We start from the raw sequence: 23,601 nt of genomic DNA, 5'->3' as shown, positions 1-23,601 counted from the left end.
ACAGGAGTCCAGTGGTTGCCGGCCGGCACACCGGCTCTCTGGGGTGACGTATACCGTCTGCTGGGTGTCCAGGTCACACAGCAGCTGACTGGCCATCGCGGGAAGCGCTGAGACAGATCACCGATTTACACCACCCGTCTTCAATTGTCACTATCAAGATATCTATCTATCAGCTGTGACTAACCCTGTCCTCGCAACACTCTCCACTCTCCACACACACCTTCACTTTCTCGTCAAGCCTCCGCGCTCTCTAACTACCGCGTCCAGTCAGTCCCCTATTCTCTCTCCTAGTCTGACTCAAAGCCTACCGGTGAGCCCACGCCCCGACTATGCAGCGGTGCGGGCCAACAGCAGCGGCGCCGGTGACTGGTGGGGCGATGGAGGCGGGGCTACCTCCGTCCACTGGGTGCCACGCACCGCCCCACGCCAGAAAGACGCCGCCCACCGGTGAACAAAAGCACCGCCCACAATCACATGGACGGTAGTCGGTACATACGACAGTGTGGCCCGTGTCAAGTGGGGCTCGTCTTTCGTTTTTTAATGTTTTGTAATATTTTGGATGTCATTCGTTTCTTCTTGCGTCCAAGGCGGTATTTAAAAGACGAGGGAACTCGAAGAGTCATTTTATCGATGTTCGTATCAATATTCGATGTTTCTTTTTCATTTTTTCTCCGTTGAAGACTGATTGTGCATGAGAAAACGAAGATGATTGCCTTTCCCCTACATTTCTATCACGGGGACAACGGGGACTTATGAAGTGGATATATGTTGAATAGCTACCAAGTAATGCTTATTTGAGAGCTGGAAAGGTCGACGGTGAGGCCATGAAACTGATAAACCCGCTAACACCGACAAGTAGCCTCGACAAAATCAATTTCTCCGCTCATTCGCTCTCCACTCGCTCATCAAAACGCCATCTGATCGTAGAAAGTTTATTTATTATGAACATAGCAAAGATAAGTGTGGTCTGCATCGAAATAGGCACGTCTTCCGCCGCCTCCAATCAAGAATGGGCTGCTGCTACAGAATCAGACAAATGAATAATAAGTAAGATGAAAAACACCTGCGCACACAACGCGAAAATAATCATTCACTAAGTCGCAACGAGGTCTGTCAGAGCACGGCGTAGGGATAAATCTCGGCTATTCATATTTCTGACGCTAAAGCGAGGTCTACATGCCCGCATTTGCCATAGAGATGAACGATGTATAAGTACTATCAATTGTTTCCTTGCATTTATGCTCATATTAGTGCTCTCAGCTCTGGCACTTGCTCTCACTTGCGACCTATATTTCCTCGCCAGGACGCGCTACTGAGCATATTCGGTACCACCTAACAAACCCACGGACAGCACAAAAGCAGTCCCCACGACTTTCACGACTCATCCAAGCTATTCTCCAAACAGCCACTGCGAGCCTAGACTACTGCTCTAATGGCAAACGCTGCTCCGACAGCTGATTCCTCACACAACCCTGGGCGTCGTCTTTGGCTCGCCTCTTCGCGACGCCGCGCCCTCACCCTAGACTAGTCGGCTGGGCGGCGCCTCCGTGGCGCCCCCTCTGTAGATGTCGCTGCGGCCTCAGATGGGCATCGCAGCACCCCCGCGGGCGGCGGCCGGCTGCTGCGGCGTGCCCTCCTCCAGGTCCATGGGCTTCTCGGCGAACTGAATGTCGGGCTTGTCGGGCAGCGGCTCGCCGGTGTAGTAGGCGCCGTCCATGTGCTGCGGCTCCTTGACTCCCTTGACTCCCTCGCTGCTGAAGGTCGTGTCTACGTCACTACTGGAGAGCTGAGAGTCGCCGCCCTTGCCGCTGACCCCGCTGTCCGTGTCACCACGCTGATGCGGACCGCCGCGCAGAGGCATGGTCTCGTCTCGGACCGTCGGCCGGCCCGGGTCACTGCCCACGGTCGAGGCCGGTTTGTAGGTGTACGGGGTAGCCGGCGCCACGCGGTTCTGCGGCCCGTTGTTGACGGCGTGCATGTAGAAGAAGGTGAGAGCCACCACCACGGGGATCAGGATGGAGAGGGCGATACCGGTCTGGATGCCGGCGTACATCATCTTGTACTGGTTCTCACCTGTGGGAGGAGGTGATGCGTCATAACTCATATCGAGATCACTGGGTGAGATGCGTGTGATAAGCAGGGCATAAATGCGCGAATTTCCCGGATCAAGTTTCTATTCCAATCGAACTTCCAACTTTGGACTGTGAAATAAGGTCATTTTTTCTGGTCGGTATCACTTGCTTTAGACATCAAACCCGAACACTACCGCAGCAAGCCTCAACACCAGCCTCCTTCCTAACCCCCGCGGGACACACCGATCCCTTTGCAATCTCTTCCCCAAACAATAAGTGACCGCTCTCACCCCTTCTCTGCGGACAACCCCCTCTCGCCCCTCCGCCAGGTACTCACCGATGCAGCTGACCTCGCCGTCCTCAGGCCAGTTCCAGTCTCCAGAGGCGTAGCACCAGCGGCGGGCCTCCCCGACCAGGATGTACCCCGGGTCACACTCGAACTTCACCATCGTGCCCGGCGTGAACGCGAACGTGTTCTTGCGCCCGTTCTGAGGCGTCGGCAGCTGACCGCAAGAGGTGACTGAAAGGAGAGGAGAAAGCGGGGGCGTTTGTTCAGCATTGGCAATGGTGCATTGTAACATCAAGCGTCTCTAAGACATCGCGTATTTGCCAGACAAAATGTGGATGACTTAAGTTGACTGAGCGTTGTCGATGTCGTTTCGATCGTCTTATTCTACAAAACTTTCAGCCAATCCGGTGGCTAGCCGCAAACGGCCGCTTGTAAACGTCTGCGTTCGACATTTATCAATATTAACGTCATTGTTCAAGATTCGTTTGAGGATGAGACGATAAGAAGAAGCTCCCTATCCGGTTGCAGCATTTCCGCTGCAGCAGCACTCACTGGTTTGCAGGCCAATCGACTTGACGTTGACGAACTCGTCCTGGTAGAACTTGGTGAAGACGGCCACGTCCCGGCGCTCTGTCATGATGAAGTCGTAGGAGCATTGGTAGGAGTCTCCGCAGACGCGCTTCACTTCATCGGCAGTTAGGGTGCTGAAAGACATTTGAGATATTAGAGACGAAAAGCACAGAGGTGTGGTAGAAGGCTGACCAAGAAAAGTTAAGACGTGTATGAAATGAACAGTTGCAAGCTTTCAGAAGTGCTCTTGGATAACAAGGCAGGGTAATTCAAGAAAAACAGAAATCCACGTAAGGAAAAATACGGAGAGCAAAAGATGAATGAAACGAGGCCGATCATGAACTTATATGACGAATTCATATTACCAAGGACGAATAAAAAGGTCATATCCCTGAGGGTCAGACCAGTTCAACGAGCAATGCTTGTACAAAGCTCACCTGTTTTCGGGGATATCCGGTATTTGGTCAAAGACGGGCAGGAAGTCTGGATCGTAGTAGTTGCTGGAAGACCGTCCATTCTCGTGGTAGAAGAGGGACCCTCCTCTGTATGGGTCCTCCTTGTCATCCAGAAGCCCTGGGAACGAGACAGATGAAACGATGAAAAACGAAAACCAGGTAAAACACATAAATTGAGAAAAACGTATATACCGAAATTATGTAATAGGACGGCTGGTGCCCAAGTTTTCAGGTGGGAACGTCTTTTGGTTACGGGCACCTGAACCTTATGGGTGATCAGTGCCCTCAACGCTAAAGCTTGAAGTTTATCTAATGATCTATCGACGACGACAGTAAAGTTATGATAGCTTACATTGTAGACCGAATTCGGAGTAGAGGTTTTCCATGTTGTTGATGTCGACAGATACGATTCGGCCGTCCGGAGTCACCAGGTCATCGGACGCGTCGTTTGACCAATTTCCAAACAGGCCGGTCGTTTGATTCTGCGGAGAGACAAAGCGCGATAGGATAATAAAAAAGCCATTTACTAGCGTTTTCCTTTTCTTCTGCATCAAATGCTTCAACTGTGAACGGTGAACGCAATGATATAACCTTGAAAATAAAAATCCTGCATGTTTTTTATGCACATCATGCATAATATCTAAAAAGGCACAATCTATCGGCGGGCCCCTTTTTTCATCAAGCCACACTCCATGTTAAGGATTATAACCATAGCCAGTCTTATCTCACCATGAACGTGAGCGGCAGGTAGAGTCGCGCAGCCATCTGTCCCTGGTTCTCCAGCACCTCGATCCCGGCTCCCGACTGGAACAGGACCACCACCTGCGACTGGTTGTGGATGTAGGTCGGCACGTACACCAGCATACCTGCCAGATGGGGCACAGGTCAGAGGTCAGGTCAGGTCAGGTTCACCTGCGAGACTTCACACACCCTGATTGCGGTCTTCGGGTGAATGAATCAGGGCGCAGTCTCCAGGCTTTAGAAACTGATACCACGGTCCCGGCAGGACGTAATCATTTGGTGCTCCAGTATGAAACGAACGTGAAGAGAAACGGTCATGTGAATTTACCTCTGAAGATCTGCATCTTCTCCGGGTATCGGTCGAAGTAGAGGTACTTCTGGTTGACGAGCACGTTCAGTTTGTAGCGCCACTGGGCCTCAGTCGGCCGCAGACGAATCTCCACCGTCGTCGAGAAGTTGTCACGAGCTGAAAATGATGCCATTGTTAGTCTGTGAAACCAGGAAGGCCATGAAAATACCAAAAAGAGTCACTTCGGCAACCACACATTGACTGGCAGCGTTCCTCAGAAATATCGCCCGGGTAGACTTCACATTCTGTAACTTATTATCATGGCACCTCCTATTACCATAGCACACACATTTCTTCATCTCTCTGGTCGAGTGCAGGATGGTCCTCCTTACCTGCGATGGCAGTCAGCTGGGTGGCCAATACCGGACCTCTCTCGTTGTCAGGCGCCTGCTCGAAGCGGCCCTGCACGTCGAGCTTGTTGCGGTCCGTGTTCACGCGGGTCAGGACGTACTCGCCCTTTCCGTTGAACGTGTACTGGACGTCGTCGAACGTGTAGAAATGCGGGTCACCGAACACGGTGGCTGGGGGCAGGAGGATGGTTGGTGAGTTTTTAAGGCACAGACTTCATAGGATCGGTTAGGATATTAATTATTATCTCACCACTGAATCTTTTGACATATTTAGTCGATATAATCTACATGTTTCTTCTCAGCTGACATAATATGCGGTCACCCCGTCATCTATCCTTATGCTGTCATCTCACGCCGTCCCGTGTTCTGACCTGCCGAGGGCGGCTGGTAGCCGACACAGTCCTGGGAGGCCCTCCTCTCGAACCGGAAGGTGGTGCACCCCTGGCTCTGCTCCCCCTGCCACCGACAGCACGAGTAGAACGGAGCCACGTCGTGGTACCAGTGAGACAGCGACGGCATCTGCGGGGCAGGTCAGAGCAACACGAGGTCATGTCCTCTGCTCCGCAGAATGAAACATGCTTAGCGACCTGTTGATTCGTCAAGCAGAATCAACCACATTTTTCACTATACTGAGGACACATCATCGCCAGCACCGACTCGTCCTCTACAAGATCCTAGTCTAGTGAACATCCTGCAGTGGACTTAGGTTAAAGTCTGTGCTTTTGCCGCTTTGTCCCACCTTGTTGGCCTCGTAGAAGGGCCGCATGCCGAGGTTGTGGGCCCGGTGCGGGTTACCGCCCCACATCGTGTCCGAGGTCATCATCAGGAAGCCGTCAATGTCGTAACAGCACTGCTGACCGGCGCCGTCCGCGCTGAAAACGAGGGGCGTTTGTATAGAATATCAGGCAATCGGAGGAACGTACAGTAGGTAGGGCAAAGAATATTGACATGAGCGTTTCGGGGAAACGAAACAGAACATATTCCTTATTAGGGTGAACTGTTGTGGTACATTTCCATTGAAAAGGAACTCAGTCTTTTTTCTCTCAGCTTCCCCATAGTTTCCTTTGCTCACACGACCCAAAATAGCCGACGACCCGCTAACATTTTAGCATGCTCCCCACGCAGTAATAATGCTGATCTTCGTCGCATAGTGTCCTTACTCACTTCACCATTCCGGCGCGGACGCAGTGGATGGCTCCCTTGTGCTCGTCACAGGCGGTGTTACCGTCCATGTCACACGAGAAGTCGGGAACGAACAGACCCTTGTTGGCCACCGCTTGTTCCACGCGGCACGGGCACCGGGTCACCTGGGGTCAGAGGTCAGGGTCAATCAGAGGTCAGAGGATTTATGTTCGTTCCATGCAACGCAAGCAAGGGGGCATATGAGGCGAAAATCAAGTCGGCTCAAAGACTGAAAGGCTACGAGACGGAATGTTTCACTTCACTTTCAGATCCATGATCTTTGGTGTGAATCGTGATGATATTGATCACAAACATCTCGTGTCGCACGATAAACTATATAGAGAAGTCCTTGCATTGATCTATGATAAAGTTTGTCATGTAAATTGTAAAAAATGTCCCATACCTAAACAATTAAACTTTGCTTTAGTAGGAACTTCAACCTTTAAACGTCGATCGCCTTGCCAGTCACTGAATACACTGCTATTATAAAAATAGCACGCCTTCGTTCACTCACCTCTCCGGCGAAGTGTTTCAGGTTCCTGTCGTTCTCGATCCAGCGGTTGCAGACTCGCGCCGCCCACTCGGAGCCGTAGACGCGTTCCCACTGCGGTCCAAAGTACCAGGCCAGCGGGATCGGCTGACTCCACAGAACTCTGTAGGGAGAACATAGGGGAACGGCATGAACTCTTACAATATGGCGGAATATTCTGACTATAGTTTATAAGTAAGCCTAGCCCGCGTAATGCTTTTCAACATACAACATTTAAAATCACGTTCAAACAGCAACTTTTGTTGGTGATCCTCAAATTACGTGTCTTTTAATGGTCGAACTATCGGATGCTATTATTCCCTATTCAAGCAGCCCTAAGGCCCAAGCATGCCCTCCGAACGTCGCAAAACAGGAGGATGGCGTCGTGGGTACTCACGGCGAGGTCTTCAGTCCGGAGAGGTAGGTGCCGGGGTTGGTCAGGTTGATGTGCAGCAGGCCCACCTCGATGTCCAGATAGTCCCAGTTGTCGTTACCCACAAAGTCGGCCGTGGTCAGGTCACTCTCGCCGTCGTTGGCTGTCTCCTGTGAGTATCGACAGGCATGCAATGAGACACGTGACGGGAAAGAAAAAAGAACGAGCAAGTCTCACAACAAAGAGCTAGGGAGGGGTCATGTAGTCCTGGTTAACTGACCGTACGCTCTGTATTTTCGAGTGCTTACCTACGAACGCTATTATATGAGCAATCCCAATTTTTTATACTTTGACGTATGTATTCTATCAGACTCCACCCATTCATTTAGTCTTCCTCCAAATTATTATTTTCTAAATAAGCATTATTGTCCCTTTCCCTCCAAAACTGTCCCCGCTCCCTGGTCTCTCACCATCAGTGTGTCGATGTAGAGCAGCTCTGGGGTGTTGGTCGACTCCCGGTAGCCGTACAGGGAGATGGTGACCTTGGCGCTCTGGTCCATGGTCAGGTTGTGCCACAGCCACTGCAGGTGCAGGATGCCCGGGTCGGCGATCTGGTAGTCGTCGTTGGCGAACATGACTCCCTCGGCGGACGTCAGAGGCGTCTCTGTTAGGGAGAGAGACATGGTGGTCAGTGGTGATTGGGTGAAATACATAAGAACTCACCGACATTGCAAACGGAATCACAAGAAAGTCAACCACCTTCATCCAGGAAATGAATGGATTTTGCATGAAATCGAGGAAAAAAATCTTCCATTTTCACTTCCATCCCGGCCTGACCTCATTTCTGTGACCCACTGAACTAACCGACGTAGTACTGTCCCTTCCACAAAGGTCCTTCTCCCATATCTGAATCATCCCGAATAATCCCTCATCCACTAACCGACGTAGTACTGTCCCTTCCAGTAGTAGGGTCCTCCGTCGAGAGACACGGCGATGTCCACGAATCCGGTGGCGAACAGGCGCGGCTGCACGCAGAAGGCCGTGTTGGTGTCGCGCACCACACCCTCCACCTCTCGGTCGTAGAAGCGGCACTTGACCAGCGTGTTGGGGCCGAAACACGGGCCGGAGATGTTGACCAGGTTGCCGCCCAGCATGTTGCCCTGCTCCGGTGCGAAGACCAGTGGAAGGTTCGAGCCGTCTGGGAAGGGAGACGGGTTAGTCAAAAAGATACAGAAAACTTGTGGTCTTGTGAATACGGCACGTAATTGCTCTATATCGGCACACATTTTCATATTTTGTAAACCGGTCTTCTCATTTACCTAATAAACCTGAAGGCTAGATATAGCTCTTCGAAGAAAGATAGAACAGCATTAAACTAAAAGCACTCAGAGGCACGCAATATCTAATACAGGCAGCTCCGCCGGCCAGAGTCGGACGCCGAACAGACGTCCAGCCAGTGGCACGCCCAAAACAAATACACATGTCTCGCTAACGTGATAGTGACAAATGCCGGGGACAAAGGGCTGTCTGTGCAGGACAAGTGCAAGAGCCTGCATGTGGCGTTTGGATGACGCACAATCATTCTGAGTCAATGTCCCATTGAGGTCAAATGTTATTTTTTCAATTACGCTCAAGCTGGAACTTATTCGACAAGATACACTTGTTTTTTTTTAATACAAATTTTGATACGACAAAGGAAAAAGGCACAGGTAACATTCAAAGCACAATAAGTTGAACGACCGACATTTGACGACAATCAAGCCAGCCAGCACTAGTTATCTGCTTAGAATTATCTGCGCCAATGGCAAAACCCGTCGAGTACGTACAGAGTTCGTGTCGACAGTTGCCGGCGAGGATTTTCTCGTCGACTCGGAATATGTGCCGTCCAGGGAAGCCGTTGGCCATGCCGGTCGAGGTCAGGTCACGGATGTACATGGTCTGGGAGTACGGCGTGTACGGGTAGGCACTGCTGCCGTTACCGGCGTTAAAGCCCACCTGTGAAATGGACATGGCGGTCATGTGACGGTATTTTAGTTAAATGTACAATTTGTTTTACGAAGGATTTCATATAATTCGGCGTAATGTATAAGAGGTTCATATCAGAGACCAACCAATATAAATGCTTAAACTATTTTAGTAAGACCGAGAGACCAAGTTTCTAGTTATCTCAAAAGCAGGCAAGCTTTGGCTGATTTTGAGATGCCTCATGCAAGGATGTTCTCTTCCTGAAACCAGCACTCGCATATGCCAGGTTGCCACTTTGTCTCCCCCCATCCCATCTCCCCCATTACTCACATAGGCGGGGATGCCACCCTGTCCCTCGTTGCCATCGCCGCCCGCCTCTGTGTGCGTGGTCCAGCCCATGTGCAGGTAGTTGAAGATGGCATAGGAGCGCACCTCGTCTGTCGCAACCATCAGCTGGAACGTGTTGGTCTGACGGCAGAGGCATCGGTCAGAAGGGCATCAGACAGCGAAAATCTTACACTGAAAGGGCATAGTTGGCGGAGGCTCTGCAAACGCGCTACAATGGAGAATTCAGCTCTGCAGTTTCCCTTTCCTAGCGATTAAAAATTAAAATCATCAACCGCTTACAGGGAACAGGGACAACTCGGTATGTACAGGGAAGGGACAACTCGGTTTGAGAATTAGGTATGCGAAATGATACCGATATATCAAGCATAATTTAAAACGTACAGGCAAAGTCCCGACCAGATTCCCAACGATTGGAGGCATTTGCTACAGACAGACAGTTAATGCCCAGAATGCACAGTCAATGCTATCATTTATCGCCCTTCGACGCCCCACCCCGCTTCAAAGTCGTGGCCGGGGCGGAGTGACCTGCCTGGCCCCTCGGGTCCCTGACAGACGGTGTAAACAGTGGCTAACGTTCGCAGCCGCCGCCCTTTCGGTGAGGGTGTGAACACGCCTCTACCACTGATGGATTGGAATGTCTCGTCTGATGTACGCGTGTTAAAACAATGATTTAGAGCGGAGAGGTAATGGAATGAAATGCACTCTACTTTGGGAAGAACGAGCTTTTGTTGAGTTAATCGTACCAGTCATTTCTCATCAAATGTCAACATTGTTTGGATGGCTGGATCAACAGTGTGTCAGGACCGGCAAGGTACAGTGAATTATGCACCCATCGTGAATATAATTTACTACAGGCGTGGACGTCTAGTGTCTAGAAGAGGTATGCGGTGTATTTTTTTTTTCAAACGTGCGCACAATCTTGTCTTTGGACCACACTGTCTTTCCAGGATATAACCAAAACAGAAAAGTCGCTTGGTAAACCACTCTTCATTCTAAACAGCTTCTTAACCAGCTTAATTAGGGCATAGAGACAACTGAACTTCCACAAGGCACACTACATCCCCGCCCCATGACTCACCACTCGTCGGGCTCGCGAGTTTGAGTTTCCTCCGTTGAACGAAACGTTCTTCCATGTGGTGATGATAACGTGTTTGGGTGTGAAGGCCTCAGCTCCCACAATGGCCTCACGGATGTCCCATTTCGCCCGCTCGCGCAGCTCCACACCGAACTGGTCCCGACGCTCGTACAGGTCACGCTCAATCCTGCCGGCGTGGTAAACGGGTAGGACAGGTCAACTCTGGTCAGCGATGAAGATTGCAGTCTGGGATTGACGCTGAGTGTGATGAATGTCACGCATCTCGTTTTTTAACATTTTTTTGTATGTGAATAGCAAGAAAAGACCTGCAAGTGGTGCACGGTCTGTGTACCAGCACGCCTTATCGAGAACGTGAGGTGATAACAAAATAATTATGACAGAAGCATGTCAATAAGACATTTTACTAACAAATGTCTTGTCATTTTTACATGTCTTATGTCATTTCATCAGACTGTGACATTTGACATCAAATTTCAAATGTCACAGTCTGACCTACCACTAAGCGAAGTTGAAAAACAGTTCATCATTCCCGCGACCTATCTGCTCCTCCCGACACACTGACTGACCTGTAGTAGACTCCTGGCCGCCGTGTGTCGGTCTCCTCGCCTCCGATCTCTCCGATGACACACTTGCTGTAGAAGGGCCCGATGAACGAGGGATCGTTCTTGACCGGCCAGTCCGGCTGCGGGAACGTCAGCGGGTACGTCTGCGGCTGCGAGGTCGGCTGAGAGAAGCCCAGGAAACCGTGCAGAGATACCTGGAGAGAGAAGAGCAGGCGGGAGTTAGATGATAGTGGGGAGTTTCGGGTGTGACTAGATCACGTTACTATTTAAATAAGCGTTGGTCTGCGATCTACGGTTCAGTCTTCACTCCGCAGACTTGTAGATTGTGCATTGCGGCACAATCTTACAAGTCAGTGTGATCTGGATGCGCCGCCACGAAACAGTTCGTGGAGAGTCTCAGTGAATGTCCGTTTGAAAGGGACAAATTGCGCCGCTGACTTACGTACGAGGGGGTATCGAAAAGTTCTGATCATCACCATGAATTAGATGTGATAGGAATTTGATTTTTTTACATGATGTTCATTACTCCTTTACAAGTCACCACACACGACCGCAAACTTATTGCATCGTTTCTTGAGCTGCCTCAGGCGGTCATTGTAGGACCCTCGCACTGTCCCGTAGATCACTGCTCCACCTGATCAATGACGTCATTTCTGTCCTTAAGTCACCGGCCATACTGTGGATTCTTCATCTCCCGTAACAATCAAGAGTCAGTTAATACCCGGTCAGGTGAATTTCTTAGACGCGGTAGGATTTAATGTTCACATCATGTTGTTTCTTCAATCGCAGCTCAGGACGACTGGGCGGGGGCGCTGTCAGTGTGGATAAAACATCTTTCTTGGGCTTTTTTGCGGCGATTCTGCTTGAGGCCATCTCACAACTTCTTCAAAAGTGTGCCGTAGTGCTTGCTTATCATTATCCGACCATCATCAAGACAGTCGGTAATGACTATCCTACGCCAGATCCAGAACACTGATAGCATTGACCTTCCATATCGGCTTCTGCATCTTCGCCTTTTAAGAAGGACAGATGCGCCGTGCTTAAAGTTCTTGATCATCTTTTTGTCTCTGGATCATACACCTAGATCCAGCATTCGTCATAAGTCATTAAATGATCGAAGATGTCTTCAATTTCCTAAAAAAGGCCTAGTTTTCATTTCGAAAGGCCAAGACGCATTTTTCTCTTGAACAAAGTAGACACACGAACTTCTAAGCGGGCTGACTCCTTTATCGTCTGTAGTTCTTCGCTGATAATATTTTCAGGCGCTGCCAGCATTGAAACCTTTCTGTTGCACAATCATCTGAAAGGTCACACGACGATCTGTAAGGATGAGGTCCTCCACTTCCTTCACAGTCACCACCTTGTCAGTCACTGGTAGTCACTCACTTCTTGACTCCCCTGCAAGGGCCATGCAACCAAGTTGAAAATTATTTCTTCATTTTCGGTTAGTGCATGAGATGGGCTTTCCTCGCCATAAAGCAATTTCACGTTCTTGATGTATTTTCTCAGTGTGATACCGTTTCAAATGCATTAGTTAGATGACGGTTCGGTCCTCAATGGGTCCAACAATCATCTTTTTTACTTCTAATTCTCTCCTACATAAGATAAAACCGCTTCTCAGGATTTTCTTTGCGGGAACATTGTTCTTAAGAACCAAATATAATACCAACCAAAAATCGGTCTATATCTTCTATGTAATGATCAGAACTTTTCGATACCCCCTCGTACAGCAGCGTCAGTCGAGGAGCGTCAGTCGACAGTACAGCATTCGCACCTTCCCTGCTTACCCAGGTGTAGTTGAAGAGGAACCCATAATAGGGGAATCGGACGTTGAGCTTCTTGTCGATCTGCGGCGTCAGGTCGTTGATGTCCTTCTGGTAGTCGTTGGGGTCCTTGTAGGGGTACATCATCTCGGATCGGATCTCGTTGAGTCGTTCCTCGGTGATGGTATAGTGTTCCTCGTCGTCCCAGGCGTTGTAAGAGTTGAGACCGCCCGACGGGCCGCCTGTCGAGACGGACATAGGGTGGTTAAACGAGGGATATCGGGGGTGGGATTAGTAAGGCGTGAATGCTGCGTAAATGGATAAACTCGTTGTAAGACTAGGACGTTGGAATGTCCCGTGTTATTCCCGCTGATAGCGTACACAGTACACACTCAATAAATAACCTTAGGTGTATTTATGCATAATTTATGCAAAATTTAAGAATTATTTTATTGGCATAGCGCCTAAAACTAAGCATGAGAGTTAACTTTCTGTGCTAACGAGCTCACGATTCAAGTGTTTCACGGGATGATCACGGTTGCGGTATCACTAGCTTTGACAGGGCTTACTATCAGAATCGGTGTGCTTAGTCACTAGCCAGAGTTCAGTACGAGGTTTTCTGCTTTGTTGATAGACGTATAAAGCTCAGAAAAGACCTCGTTAGTGATTAGACAATGTGTCAATGAGTGTACAGCAGCACGGCATTGCAACATAAAAGGATTTGCAGCGGCAGCCACACTAAACTTCAGCCCCAATCGTTCGTAAAATCAACAAAGAGACCAAGAATGAACCTATAGGATTTCTACAGTCAACTCGTTGGTAATTGGTATCGTACGACGGTCGACGACGAATGTTCTGAGAGCAATGTAATCAATCATATCGACATCAGATGCAGCGCTGCCGATAAACCGCGACGAATATACGCTAGTCTTGGGTCGTTTGCCTCTCAAAGGACTCTGAAACAAATTGATCACTAATCAGTGATCAGCTAGGGACCCGCGAGTTGCGTCAATTGGTAACATGAATCAGACCTCGCCTTTCTATCCACTCTGTCCACATTCCACATGCCTCCACCGACACGGGTGCAGCGTCCGGCCCGCAGTGAATCACACGGGAGATAGCGCCCGTATCGGCCGGTCGTGGCCTCAGCTATCAGCTCGGCACTATCGTAACACCTCGGCACCTCACCCCCTCACTCAACTCTCCCCTCCCCAAGGGGTCGCTGACAAAGACGACGTCGTACAGGTGTCGGGTGACAGTGACTGGTGTCGTGTAAAGAATGTTTATTGATCGGTGTCCAGATCCGGTTTATGTCAATGCTGCAAATCATCCGTTTTGTCTACCTGAAATGCGTGGTTACGTGTCTGACATATTTAAATTCGTATTCTTTTATTTATAACTTCTTTGTCCTTTCTGTTGTGCACAAATTGTCCCGCTATACATATAAGAAGTCTCCTTTGCTGATGAAATATTTTATACAGCCTAAAAATGCCCTAAAACATCCCAGAGCGGCAAACTTAACAACTAAAACACTAACCGTGACCGAAAGTAAGGCCGGAGTAAGGGGACCCAGCAGCAGGTTTTGTGCATCGAGGAGCCAGCGTGAGGGTGGGGAGTTTGAACTGCGTGGAGCCCCCAGGAGCCTGCGAGGGTCCCTTTAGAAGCTTTCGTGAATCATGAAGCCTTCAGAGGCCGTCACGGGCCCTTAGAGGCCAGCGTGACTCAAAGAGCCCATGTGGGAACTTTCAGAGACCTGCATAAGTGCATAACCCATACTCGTATCTCATGAAGCCTGCGTAGGGGGCCAGGGGCCCTCAGAGGCCGTCGCGAAGGACCTCAAGGACAGTCGTGGGGCCTTCAGCAGATGCCTTCAGAGGATTGCGGATGGGACCCCAGATTCTAGGGGCCCAGAAACACCATACCTGCTTCTGAGGCCAAAAAGGCCGTATTCGGCCTTTACTGATCCTAAATTAAGACTGAAGCCTAGCTTACCAGAGAGACCACGCACCGTCAAACCGACTTCCAGACAACTGAAAACCCTTAGATAGGGGTAGTTGAATCAACGCCCCTCGATCCCTACACACCGGCTTGAAACAATAGAACCAGTATAACGCCTTTTGTGGCGACTAACGGAGCGAGCGAGAGGGTGGGCCTTGCACGTGCGAAATTGCGAGGGGTACCTCCAACTAACTTGTGCACGGCACCTTACTAACCGGTCTCTAGCGATGTGCCAAATTTGAGCACAATCGGCCCAGCCGTTCTCGAGATCTGGAAGCGGCACCCTGCACGTGCGCACGTGCAAAATGGGTCCCAACCGACTTGTGCACGGCACCCTACTAACTGCTCCGTAACCGTGTACCAAATTTGAGCGCAATCGGTCCAGCCGTTCTCGAGATCTGGAAACGACCCCTGCACGTGCGCACGTGCAGCAGCACCCCAACTCTGGCACATGGATATGCATTGCCTAGTGGGTGCCTACCTACATGCCAACTCTCAGCGCAATCGGCCCAGTAGTTACCGAGATATTGCAACAATTACAAAAGTGACACCTCTTCGTTTTGCACGTGGCACGTGCATAAGGGGTCACCCACATGCATCGGGAATAGTGCAATACTTGGTAGAAGGAATGAAGCTACCCTACAAAAATTACCGCATGTAAATCGGTCAAGTGGTTGCTGAGATATAAGCCTCGCAAAAGCGTGACCACGGCCGGCCGGCCGGCCGGCCGGCCGGCCGCTCATACTCAGAAATTTCCGTTAATCTAAGGAAAGACTACGCTCGCTTCGCTCGCTCCGTAATAATAGATCTTCACAAAAGCAATGCACTAGCCTTGAGTCGTGATCTAGAGCAACGTTACCAAGACTCTGAAACCTCGGTATAAAAATTGGGTCGTTGCCATGAACCGTGTTTACATAGGGTTCCCTTAATCCTCCCCTATTTGTCTCTTAAATGTCCCTTATAAAGGAATCCTCTGTCTCCTTTACCTCGCTTCACTACAAATATGGCGCAACTAAGTCATTCTAGAACACTGAACTCTATAATGTGGAATGCGCATCGGCCGCCAAATGGTGTCCAACGGTGCCGCCATGTTGCGCAGACCAGAAAGCGGCCGCCGCCTGTGCTGGGGAATAGGGAATTCGGGACCTCGATTTACGTTTGCGGTCGCTGCATCCGTTACGCTCAAGGTATGTGGACACGGAACCCGGCATCTTACGCAGAATTGAGTGGAGAACAAGATGAAATCCTAAAAAATCATCAGCTATAAGGAACTAATACGTTAAACCCTTATAAGTCAATGGGGAAATATGAAAATTGTTATTTTGGCGCCGAGAATGATCTGAAACTATCTCAAGCATATAAAATCATGATTTCATGCACTCTTTGCAAGGTTCTATGCTTCATATTTGCATTGTTGCCCTTGCGTGACGTCATTTGTGACGTCACAAGGGTCACCATTTTTCTTCAATAACTCCCGATCAAATTGAGCTAGCGAGTCGGGAAAGCCACCAATGGACTCAGGAAGACCTGCCAAATCGAATGATATGCGACATGACCTCTTTCGACCAACTTCGTGACCTGGGGGTGCTGACCTGACCTTGACCTGAGGTCAACACCCTTAGTTGACCTGACCCGAACAAAAAGTATATCACTCGATGCGCCTGAGCTAGCTGAACACGATGATACCAAAATCGCGGCTCTACGGCCATTTTTGGCGAAGTTATTTACCAAAAACCGAACCCGTGCCTTAGATCACTTGACCTGACCTCAGAGGTCACCGGTTGACCTGAGACCCTTACAGCGGGTTCCTAACAGTCACTCTGCATTATACTTTGCCGCATACGACCACTTTACCGCTTAATTCTAGTTTAATTAGCGGTGCATTAGCGAGGTGGGTTCAATCAACCCCCTCGGCCGGGGCAAATGTAGGTCAGGCGAGTGAATTTGAGGAATTCTGAAGATACGATCGTGTTCCCCACTCAATTCTGCGTAAGATGCCGGGTTCCGTATCTACGTAACTTGAACGTAACGGATACGGCGGCCGCAAACGTAAATCGAGGTCCCGAATTCCCTATTCCTCAACACAGGCGGCAGCCGGTTTCTGGTCTGCGCAATATGGCCGCCACCGTTAGACACTACGGCCAATAGGGTTGAAGCGGCATTGCTCCCCTGTGTTCTAGAAGCAGTTTGCAATCTTTGCTTACCTTTAGGGCTATCCCAAATGGCTTCCAGACTAGACACTGAGGTAAAAGTGATAGCACATGAAAGCTCAAAGCAAGAAAAATCAGAAAACTATCTGGCATTTAACATACTTTTAACGGCTGAGCTATTATTCAAGTAGGTGTAATCACATCCACGGCAATATCAGAACACCGCACCTGTCGAATTTCTGCCTTGACTTTCTGCCGTTTATGCAGGGGGCGTCGAAGTCTAGTTCCTACCAAACTGGCACTCCCATGCCTACGTCACCACGAGGACGCCCGAGGGCATTTACATGTTGGAGATAGGGAAATTGCCATAGTTTAGAGCCGCCTGGAGGGCAACCTTGAGATAGATAATAATGTAAATGTGTGCTAATATGATCATCAACATGTTATTTATCCAAATCCAGGGCCAATTAATCGATATCTTGTCACGTTTTCCAGTGGTGATGCGCTAACTTTCGTGGTTCTTGCAGCCAATAAGGGTGTTTCATAGTGGGATTCAGCCGCATTATCGACTTTAATGCCATAAACCGCCACGGAACATATGATTTGCAGCTCCCTGGCGTGATAGCTGCCAGTAGGGCTCCGGAGTCGGAGTCATGAAGTCGGTCGGAGTTGACAGTTCTGACCTGAGTCGTCGAGTCGGAGTCAGAGTCGATTTTAAAAGCTGGAGTCTGAGTCAGTCACCGAAATTCGATCCCCTGCGCAGACCTTTCAGGGTTCCGTAGTCGGAGTTGTAGTTGGTCCGAGTCGACAGTTCTGACCAGAGTCAGAGTCAGAGTCGATTTTGAAAGCCAGAGTCGGAGTCGGAGTCACCAAAAATCCATTGCCTCCGCAGACCTGCTAGGGCTGTGGAGTCGGAGTCGGTCAGAGCCGACATTTGAAATCAAAGTCAGAGTTGATTTTTGAAAGTCTGAGTCAGAGTCGGAGTCATCAAGAAACCCATGGACGATCCGCAGTGCCATGCAGTAAGGGCGCTGCCAATCGATGCCCTGAATTGCCTATGATTTATGAATTAAATGAATAGATGGCAATTAATTAGGTACCCTCTATTATTCATCCCTTGCCACTTGGAGTACTTACTTTCCGTAGAAAAAGACGCATTATTTGTTTGTTTATTTATTGACAAATATTTTTTGAACAGTTAGGGATACAGACACAAAACACAATGATAGCACCTCGCTGGTGCAAATCATTGCTAGATAGATGTTGAAATGTGTTGCCATTGAAGAAACTACTGATTTTCCAGGCGGCTCTCGTCTTCAAGTAACTACTGGTCTTGTAAGATCTCTTGGCTCACCGTCTGGCGTCTAGTTCCAAGGTTTTCTGAAAGCTAATCAAACGTTACCATGGCTGCTCTTGATGGCATAGGTAGCGCTTGCTGGTTCTTGGTTCTTAATTGGTGGTTCTTGCGTCTGATCCTGTTACTTCATGTTCCATCACATCACATTAAATTTCTAATGGAACAGACATTTTATTTCACTATCAGTCGACTTGCATTTACCCATGTGGCCTGCTGGCCCTTCTATTTCCACGATAGAATCTACCAATTATTGAAAAAGCCTCTGATAAAAAAGCAAGAAAAGTATGTGAGGTTAAATAATTTGCGACGGTCCTAGAAAACCTGAAAAAAATATCAAAAAGCCTGTCTATCTCACTTCCCTCACTTCATAACAAAAAACACGCAGCAAAACATGCGAAAGAGTCCTTAGCAACGCCTTAGCAACGCACTTGTCTGAAGTGCGCAATATGTGTCACATCTGGAAAATTTAGTGGCTACTTGATTATTCAACTAGAGTTGGACTATAATAGCTAGGCTTTTATATAGAAAATAAGTGTTTGCTTATGGAATTTATAGCAACTGGTTACTTAACTTCGAAATAATGATTTATAACAGAAAAAGCTTGTTTGCGACATATTTGTAAAGAAACAACGGAAATAGCTTTGACTCGTACGCTATTCTAGTACATTTTTGGTAGAAAACTTCGTCCAACCTTATGTTTTAGGGCCTTGCGTTTATGCGTTAATGCCACTTAAAAATCCTCAGTCGGCGCACGTGCGCTTGTCGAGTCGGGGACCACCAGTCGCACGATTCGGAACTGCCGGCCAATCAGCACGCCGCTTTTGTGATATGGTAGTTTGAGAACCACTGGATATGGTAGCGTAGCAGCTTTTGGAAAGGCGCTACGCTACCAAATCCTCCCCTATTTGTCGCTTAAAGAGGGAATTGAAGGGCAGGATAAAAATACTTCAAAATGTGAATTGTTGAATTTCAAGTATTAAATAAGCCCAATTTATATTGTTTGCAGCATAAACGATGCTTTGTATGCTTCTAACAACAATAGCGCCCATAGCAACGTTACACGCGATCGCTATGATGCCTAAAATTCGATCTGAAAATAGGGGAGAAATAGGGGAAGATTAAGGGAACCCTATGTAAACACGGCTATGGTCGTCAAAACTGTGAAAAAGCACTCAGCATGTCGTTTTGCCCGCCCGACCTATACCAATACCTTCAAAGTTGTCTGCCACAGGCACTGGCGGATCCAGAAAGGCGGTCTTGGACGCTGCGGAGGATACCCAAAAAAAAGTTTCTCCATCTTCCAAACCTCATCGAATTTCGATTACTTACGCACTGCTGTGCCGTTTAAAGCAAGCTTTTTCCAATAAAAGTTGTTAACTCTCAAAAATAAAACGCTCAAAATCAGACTATTAAGTGTCCAATTTCATATCAAGCTGGGCATCCACTCGGAAGTCACGGATCTCATGACTTCCGGTTCGCCGTCGGAACTCGGAAGTCCTCCCGCGGTGGGCCCGGTCGTATAGTAGCAGATCGGTAGTGGCCGGTGTCGGCCATGTTTTGCGCGCAGTTCGGACACGTCAGCCAGCCCCCAGGCCGATAACGGCGATAAGATTGAACTGTCGTCACACAACACCGATTCATGGTCCAACGCACCATACCGGGCGCGGGTGACCGTTCCGTGGCGCAACGGAGGCGGCGGACCGGATGACAAAGGATACCGCGGGGCCACAGGCGCGTGCCTTGCGGGACAGCATACCTGCAGGCGCTTATACTAGCGCCATCTAGGAACAACAAAGTAAGATAGGTTCGCGCTGCATTCGTTGAGTTTGTTGGCAACCGAAGCAGATGTCCCGTGTGCCGACAAAACTAACTGCTCTCGTTGCGCTGTAGTGAAGAAAGTTTACGCATGTCTTTAAAGGGACCCTCCCACCTTAACATTAGTTTTGAGTTGAGATAGCCAAGTTTGCGGCCAGGCTCAGAAACCACCATTTATCCTGGTCGCAACCCCCGCAGCTTTATGGTGTTCAAGAAATTTCTTCCCTTTACTTGCAGGGTGGGACCAGCTTGGTCCCTATCTCTTAACCATTACGGGAATCTGATGACGTCATCAGGCTTTCGAACGTCCGTTAAATGTTTGACTAAAACGTTTTGTAGCACGCGGTGGTATATGCTGCTTTGCGCGCAACAAATGCCGCACTTTCAAATAAAGTCGCTAGGAATAGCGGAGATCCCAAAAAGTAAACAAAAGTAAAAGTCTAATATCTTGAAAACCGGTGAATATTTTTCGATGAAATTTGGTAGATATTCGTTTTTGCTCTTTCTGAACCGAGCGACATCACTTTCATGCAAATTCATTAACTTTTTTGAAGGTGGGAGGGTCCCTTTAAGCGTGCCGTATGTACAGTGTGCGTACCGACTTACGGGTAGATGTGTCGATATACGATCAATTAGTCCTATGTCACGGGTGGCAATCAGTCGGCGTTATACCTAGCTTCAAGCTTGTGATCATGAGTTCACTCCAAGCAATGACAAATTTGTTTTACGCCTTACGGCATTATTTATAATTAGTCAATCAACGAAATACAAAATGCTGTACACTACACTGTGCAATAAAACTGATCAGTGCAGTTGCTTGAAGCGGACAAGCGTGAATGGGATGAGTATATCCATTCGCCTTTGTCCACATAACAACAACCGTAAACAGGCAGGTTTGACGGATCCTCGCAAGTATTTGTCAATGCTCATACAAATACACATCACAGCCTTTCGTAGGTACACGGCACTACAGACAACAGATATCATTGATTTCACTGCAGCAGCAACAGCGCTTGATAAGTCTAATCGTATTTGTTTGTCACACACCCACTGTGCATGATGACGATATTTACTTATTACTTATTGCGTGACGTAGTCAGGGAGCCATCCAGTCTGAGCCATGCTGAATTACCTGTTTGGTCTCGCGCTATCAATGTTAGTTCTCAGTAGGGAACGGAGTTTCAACAAAGATATCATATCAGTCAATCGATTTAAATAGACGCAACGTCACCGGGCCGGATCTTTTCTTTATGGCCACAATAAATGTATAATGAAGAACTGAATAGGTTAGCCACAGCCTGCTCCCTCACGACAGTGGACATCAAATACTTACTAAATAATCCCCGGGGGAGCGACTTTCTCGCTTCGAGCAAAATCCCTTTCCCTTTCAGAAATTTGAATCATGCGCTTTTTCTTTTGTGGATGCCATCGGGCTAGCCTTATGACGTCAAACAGTGGTCAATTTATGCTTAATCCCACCGTTTTAAAGCCGAGTTGCCTGTTGCTGTGCTGCTTCAAAGTTATTTCTACCAGGCGAGTAATAAATTTAAAACGAGCATTTCATGAAAATGATCAATAAAACAAAAACGATTCGTCGGCAATGGCGGAGAGGCTTTACCGGATCCGAACAATTCACAAGTGGGTACACGTATGTACTTCTGGACCGCAGATTTCACTCTCTGCACCCACGGCCGTCACGCCCAGCCATCGTCCAACACTCACTGTAATATCCCGTGTTGATGGTCCTGCCTCCATCGGACACCGCCTGTCTCCTTGTCCTGTTTTTATACTCCTCCGCCGAACACTGCGACACCAGACACAGGGCGACCAGCACGGCCGCCGTCACAGCAACCCTGGTCCCTCCGCCGTGCGCGGCCATCGTTCGCGCCGCGAGCGTCCACCGCACCTGACCCTACCGCCGCTCCGCCGCGCTGAGCCGCGCCGCGCTCCAACGCTATCGCCGCGCCTGAGCAAACGGGCGATAGTGGCCGGCGAGTGCTGATATCTACAGGCAGATAGCCGCCTCTTCGAGTGCCAACGGCCACCCGAACTCGGCTAACTCTGCAGCACGGGTCACTATGTATACTGGAGTCGCCGGTGATTTGCGTGGGTGTCGCATGCCTGCCGATTGCGGTTCTCAAAAGATGGGGCTTTATATGTGATGAGCATGTACAATGAGTAATGTGATCCTGTTCAAAATACATGCACACAGTCTCACTGACAGAATCACGTTCTTTAGCAGCATCGAAGTTAGATAGCAAAGTAGCAAAGTAGCATTTGTCACACGTTAATTTTCTTATTCATAAAACCAGTATAACGCCTTTTGGGGCGACTAACGGAGCGAGCGAGAGGATGGGCCTTGCACGTGCGAAATTTCGAGAGGGTACCTCCAACTGAATTGAGCACGGCACCCTACTAACCGGTCTCTAGCAATATGCCAAATTTGAGCACAATCGGCCCAGCCGTTCTCGAGATCTGGAAGCGGCACCCTGCACGTGCGCACGTGCAAAATGGGTCCCAACTGACTTGTGCACGGCACCCTACTAACTGGTCCCTAACCGTGTACCAAATTTGAGCGCCATCGGTCCAGCCGTTCTCGAGATCTGGAAACGACCCCTGCACGTGCGCACGTGCAGCAGCACCCCAACTTTGGCACATGGATATGCAGTGCCTAGTGGGTGCCTACCTACATACCAACTTTCAGCACAATCGGCCAAGTAGTTACCGAGATATTGCAACAATTACAAAACGGACACCTCTTCGTTTTGCACGTCGCACGTGCATAAGGGGTCACCCACATGCATCGGGAATAGTCCAATACTTGGTAGAAGGAATGAAGCTACCGTACAAAAATTACCGCGTGTAAATCGGTCAAGTGGTTGCTGAGATATAAGCCTCGCAAAAGCGTCCGCACGGCCGGCCGGCCGGCCGGTCGGCCGGCCGCTCATACTCAGAAATTTCCGTTAGGAAAGACTACGCTCGCTTCGCTCGCTCCGTAAACAACAGGGCAATGTATTAGTTTGCCTTGCCAGTATTTATTCCTTAACAATGTGCATAAGCCTCATCTCTGCAATCGCAGCAACGGGAAGCAGACAAACGAATTTGAGGAGAACAAAAGACGCAAACAAAAGTGTACATAAACCATCTTACTATGTCAACATATTCGTGATGCTTTGCAAGCCTTCGGCGCATTCGACGGAAGCTGTTACTTAGTTTAAAATCATGTACATATACATGATTTTAATACGCTGATGTATGTAGTTCATCTGATGAGCTCAGAACGGTACCTAACATAAATCCCGCGGAGGGGGAAAAACTACGCCTAGATTGGAGTGAGGATAGTACTAGCGAAAACAAAGAGTATTATCTTTTGGCGCATACCTATCGTCCCTGGGTCCTGGCTCCGTCATATCACTTGGTTGATAAGACTGTGCTACCTGGCACCTGCCCTCCTTGGCTATCTTGGCATGCACAAAGCACAAGACGGCGAAGGTATATGAAGAGCTGAAAGTAAAGGTAGTTAGGTAGGCATGTGGTAATCTATCTTATATCTCATTACTTGTTTATCTGCACCGTTTCCGGACCCTGCATGTCGCCGGTCACCACTCCTGTAGCCCTTATCGGCGTATCACCTTC

General features: G+C 48.9%; 1 protein-coding gene across 1 annotated transcript; it reads right to left on the bottom strand.

Moving 5' to 3' along the window:
* Positions 1-918: 918 nt before the first annotated feature.
* LOC122394677 (protein mesh-like) lies at positions 919-22,269 on the bottom strand. The gene is made up of 21 exons (XM_043391709.1): positions 21,688-22,269; positions 12,670-12,887; positions 10,886-11,076; positions 10,302-10,485; positions 9,206-9,343; positions 8,737-8,905; positions 7,851-8,108; positions 7,381-7,574; positions 6,935-7,080; positions 6,523-6,661; positions 5,991-6,133; positions 5,566-5,698; positions 5,198-5,345; positions 4,809-4,997; positions 4,456-4,593; positions 4,116-4,252; positions 3,739-3,868; positions 3,369-3,504; positions 2,914-3,065; positions 2,410-2,592; positions 919-2,073 (listed from the first exon to the last, which is right to left on the bottom strand). The coding sequence occupies exons 1-21, from the start codon at positions 21,842-21,844 to the stop codon at positions 1,580-1,582; spliced, it is 3,777 nt and encodes a 1,258-aa protein (XP_043247644.1). The 5' UTR covers positions 21,845-22,269; the 3' UTR covers positions 919-1,579.
* Positions 22,270-23,601: the final 1,332 nt, after the last annotated feature.

This window comes from Amphibalanus amphitrite, unplaced genomic scaffold, assembly GCF_019059575.1.
Source record: "Amphibalanus amphitrite isolate SeventyFive unplaced genomic scaffold, NRLGWU_Aamphi_draft 000604F_arrow, whole genome shotgun sequence".
NCBI lineage: Eukaryota > Metazoa > Arthropoda > Thecostraca > Balanomorpha > Balanidae > Amphibalanus > Amphibalanus amphitrite.
This window is presented reverse-complemented; position numbering and strand designations above follow the sequence as displayed.

Bases quoted from the DNA above. Each gene is read 5' to 3' on its own strand.
- LOC122394677 (XM_043391709.1), bottom strand. From the start codon at position 21,844: ATGGCCGCGCACGGCGGAGGGACCAGGGTTGCTGTGACGGCGGCCGTG. The intron at 4,594-4,808 runs GTAAGGAGGACC...CATCATTTTCAG, and splicing joins CCAGCTGACTGCCATCGCAG to CTCGTGACAACTTCTCGACG. The intron at 2,593-2,913 runs GTGAGTGCTGCT...CTCTCCTTTCAG, and splicing joins GTCGATTGGCCTGCAAACCA to TCACCTCTTGCGGTCAGCTG.